The sequence below is a fragment of the Atta cephalotes genome (genome assembly GCF_000143395.1).
Source record: "Atta cephalotes unplaced genomic scaffold scaffold00044, whole genome shotgun sequence".
Taxonomy (NCBI): Eukaryota; Metazoa; Arthropoda; class Insecta; order Hymenoptera; family Formicidae; genus Atta; species Atta cephalotes.
Genome location: NW_012130108.1, coordinates 1,065,027 through 1,069,423, shown reverse-complemented (window position 1 = coordinate 1,069,423; position 4,397 = coordinate 1,065,027). Strand labels below are relative to the sequence as shown.

General features: G+C 30.3%; 2 protein-coding genes across 2 annotated transcripts in view; both read left to right on the top strand.

Annotated features, from left to right (window-relative positions):
• LOC105622391 overlaps nt 1-2,384 on the top strand; it is a 4,836-nt gene extending 2,452 nt beyond the window's left edge. Inside the window, exon 2 of the mRNA XM_012203817.1 lies at nt 2,242-2,384. Coding sequence (XP_012059207.1) covers nt 2,242-2,384 — 143 coding nt within the window. The remainder of the gene's footprint in view (nt 1-2,241) is intronic.
• Nucleotides 2,385-2,714: 330 nt separating this feature from the next.
• Nucleotides 2,715-4,397, top strand: part of LOC105622390 (pheromone-binding protein-related protein 6-like) — a 3,483-nt gene continuing 1,800 nt past the window's right edge. The window contains exons 1-2 of the mRNA XM_012203816.1: nt 2,715-2,774; nt 3,796-3,883. Coding sequence (XP_012059206.1) covers nt 2,715-2,774; nt 3,796-3,883 — 148 coding nt within the window. The remainder of the gene's footprint in view (nt 2,775-3,795; nt 3,884-4,397) is intronic.

Below are 4,397 nucleotides of genomic sequence, written 5' to 3'. Positions count from 1 at the left end.
ACTTTACTTNTTTACGTTAAAATTAAAATTAAAATTAAGTATGTTGTAAAATAAATAAGTAGTGTGTCGTGTGTCGTGTGTCGTCGTGTCGTGTCGTGCGTGTGTGTGTGTGTGTGTGTGTGTGTGTGTGTGTGTGTGTGTGTGTGTGTGTGTGTGTGTGTGTGTGTGCGTATATATATATACATATATATATACACCTAACAATTAAGTTAATCACTGATTAAGTTAACTGCATGAAGTTTAGTTGAGTTATTTATAATTATTGTTGAAAACAATAAAATAGAACGTAAAATTCATTTCTATATGATTCTATGCCACATCGTTTTATCTGCACAAAGTAGAAATGGGTTACATTGCAACATTGAAATAAATGTATAAATAAATATATAAATATATGTAGTGAAAGATATTAATTTTTTTTAATTTTTAAATTTAATTTTTTTTTTGCAGAAAGAATTTTTCAAAATTGTTATTTTTATGTTAATCGCTATAAAATTATGAAGTAAACAAATTGATTGAAAGGATTGTCAATCCTCAACTAAATTCAATTTAATATAGAAAGAAATTAATTACTGAACTTTGAATATCAAAAGCACTGAACAACTCTACGTGTGTATATTTTTATGTTCAAAATATATAATCAATCCACTGTCTCTTCCATATTAAATTTCTTAAAAAAAAGATTTTTAAAAATTAAGACAATTAATATTCATTGCAAGAAAATTTCTCTCTTTGCTTTTTCCATAAATTCTACGAGTCTCGACAGACTAATTTGCCTTTTCTATAACTTCAATTTAAAATTTTTGTTTAATCTATGCTAATCTATATTAATATTGTGATATTAAAAATTATTTTTTTTTGTCTTCAGATAGAACTTGTAACTAGGACAAAAATAATGATGATAAGTCTCGACAGGATAATTTGGTACAGCATAAAATTGCGTACGCGAAGATGAAGATTGAGGAACAGAGAGGGACACAGGAATCGTATTCGTGTCGACGTCGCATAGGATATTAAGTAGGGTCGGATCGTAAACTGGTAACATCCGCCAATCAAATCCGTCTATGTGTGTGACCTGGCCTAGAATCGAAAGCTCTTCTATACCGAGGAGACGGTAATTTATCTTTGCATGATGAAAAGAGCGCACTATATCGCGTCAGTATGACGTGGGACGTTTTGATCGCACTGTCGATTGAGTGCATCAATAAAAAGATAGAACTTCAATCGAAAAAAATCACTAATAGTAGCACATGTGTTCTTAAGTGCAGCATGGACACAATTAGAGAGAGCCTTCACAAGGTTGGGATGCACAGCTGAAAATTAGGCAAAAAATCAAGCATTAGATATTTATAATTTCCCTTTTTAAATATTCTTCAGAAATTCCTAAAAATTTTTTTAAAAAGAGAAACTACAAGTTTGTTAAAAAATTTGTTGCTATAATTAAAATACTTCTTGTAATTGTAAAAAATTTAATTTAATGTAAAATAAAAAAAGTACAATTAACGAAACGTCGAAAGGATTAAATATTCGGAAATATCGATCAGTCAGATTAAATTGATTATTTTAATTATTTTAATCCCGATTAAAAAATAAATAAAAAATATTCACTTTTTTTATTTATTTCAAAAAATATTTACTATTTTTTATTTTTATTCCTTCTCATACTCGAAATGTTGGAATTCATATTAAATATAATAATATTACGTAAGATTAATTCTATATTACTCGATGTGGTTTTCGTTAACGTAATTATTCGCATGAAGTGTTTGTGACAACATTATACCTCAGTTTTTATTGTTCTTTTGAATAATTTACAAATAAAAACTGATAATATATTCTCTATACATCCTTTAGATAAAAATATATTTAAAAAACTATTTTTAATTTGTACTAAGTATAATAATATGTATATAAACAGCTTTAGCAAATTTTCTTATAGAAATTTAATATTAAAAGTAATTACTTTCTGATCCTTTTAGAGTAAATCACATTCTGAAGAATGAAATCTCACTTCTAACTCACTTTTAAAAATATTCTCTTTTTCAAAACTAGATCAATTTTCATTCTTTAATTAAAGTGATATTTTACTCCAAAAAATTTAGAGAATAACTCATTTTGAGTATTAAAAGTACTATTGTTCAGCTTTGCTTTTAATACTTAAAATGAATAATTAATCACTATCTTTCAGTATTAAATTAGTCAGTATTGGATTTTTGTAAGGACTTATAAGTATCTTATTAGATGCTTCAGGTGATGAAGGATCAATAAACAATCGAATCAGAAAAATACTGACAGGAGCGTCTATCGAACATGTTTCGCGTGAAAACAGCGCAAGGGCGGCGCGCGAAAACGAGAGAATAAGAAAACAAGAGAGAGAAGGATAATAGCTTGCGACCTGCTCTCGAATCAGCTTCCAGGACGCGCGGCAGGGCTTGCAGCTTCCATCTCTATCACTCTCTCGCTTCTGGATCCCGTGCCTCATCTCTCATCCCGACCCCCATTCGACTACCCGTGTCACCACTCAGCCTCTTGACTCTGACGTTCAGTCGCACCCTCGCCTCGCGGACGGCGCGCACTCCGTAACGTCTTCACACATCGACACGCGCCGAAAACGAGATTGCCGCGGGCAAAGATACGCTCGCACCACCGACGGCAATTAGCGAGGAGGAAGGTTCTGTAAAAGTGATAAGGAATACATTTGAGAGATACCAAAGATGAGGCTTCTCGCGGTCGCCCTGGGTTTCCTTCTTCAGGCATGGATCGTGTCCTGCGGGGTACGTGGCAAAACGATGCATAGGTGAATCTGGGGAGCTTGAAGGAAAATTATATCCCTTCGAGAATAAAATTAAAAATATATCAGAAAGTTCAATAGAATTTTATTTTATTTTTTGTAAATAAATTTTTATCTAAAATCACAAAGAGTTCTGTTTATATGTTTCGGAACTTCAACGAAACTCGGTAAAACTCGGTAAAAAATTGGATAGAAACTTGGCAATCGGGGGTGATTTTTTTCGATCGCTGTCAATTTTGGCGCTCAAAAATAATTATGTGTTCAATAACTTGTGTTCAATAACTTTCTTTTGAGCTCGATATTTTAATTCTATTTGCATGATTTTTTTTTATTTAGTGTCAAAATAGCAGAGAAAATTTTCTATGTAAGGAAATGTTTTAAATCAAAATAGAATATCTTTTCTTCTTTTGTTTTTTTTATTATAGTACAGCGTTATGATGTTTAATGAAAAATTGATATTAAAATAATCCGAAATAATAGAGTAATCCAATATTAGAAAAATAATAACGAAGAAGAACATATAATTATACACAGACAATTCTCTTCGCTAATGTTAATTTTTAACATCGTAGATTAACTTTAATTTCGATTTGACTTATTATTTATTTTTTATGGAAACGAAAAATTAATATTAATATAATTACAAAAATAATAATAAAGATATTGGAAAATAATAATGAAAGAAAATAATTATAAATGTAGACAATATTTCTCCGTTAATTCCTGTTTCTGTCAATGTAGATTAACTTCAACCTCGGTTAATGAGGCTTAACTTACTGTTTATTTTTCTAGTTCTAAATAAAAATTAGAAGAAGATAAAGTAAATTAAACCGAGATGAAAATTAATCTACGTGGATAGAACTATAATAGTTGCTGTGTAAAAAAAGTATATTATAGTCCACTAACACAGCTGTTCGCAAGAGCGTTCGTCTCTCATTACTATTTCTCAACCCTATCTCTCAACTACTATCTATTAGTCTCAATGACACCGATCTATTTTGCAGACAAGACCCAGCTTCGTTTCCGATCAGATGATCGCGACCGCAGCCAGTGTCGTGAACGCCTGCCAAACACAAACGGGAGTTGCCACAGGTATATTATTCAACGAGAGAGTTCATTCACCCCAACGTGAATGAAATTATCGATCACACTTTTAATTATCGCGACGGCGCATAAAGTTATACAACTGATACTCGCAAATGACTGACTATCCTGTTTCGAATTAAATTGAAAACTAAAACTTTCCCGGAGATTCGAAGGTTCAAGACTGGTTTTTTTTTTCAATACTATCAATTTCGAGCGATCGGAATTGCGTAAGCATGTTTTTCTTTCGACTCGATATTTTAAATTTGTTTGATTTTTTTATCTAGTGTTAAAAATAGAGAAAAAATTAAATTAAAATATTTTTTAATGCCTCACATGTTAAAAGAATGATGGTGAATCTATTTTGCATTCTATTAATTAATGCGTTCAAAGTATATTTATTTCGCGTTTCAAGAAAGTAATTGCAATATGAAAATTATTTTTGTAAAATATATATTAATAAATATATTGAATATACATTAATATATATATATATATATATATATATATATATATAGTAGTA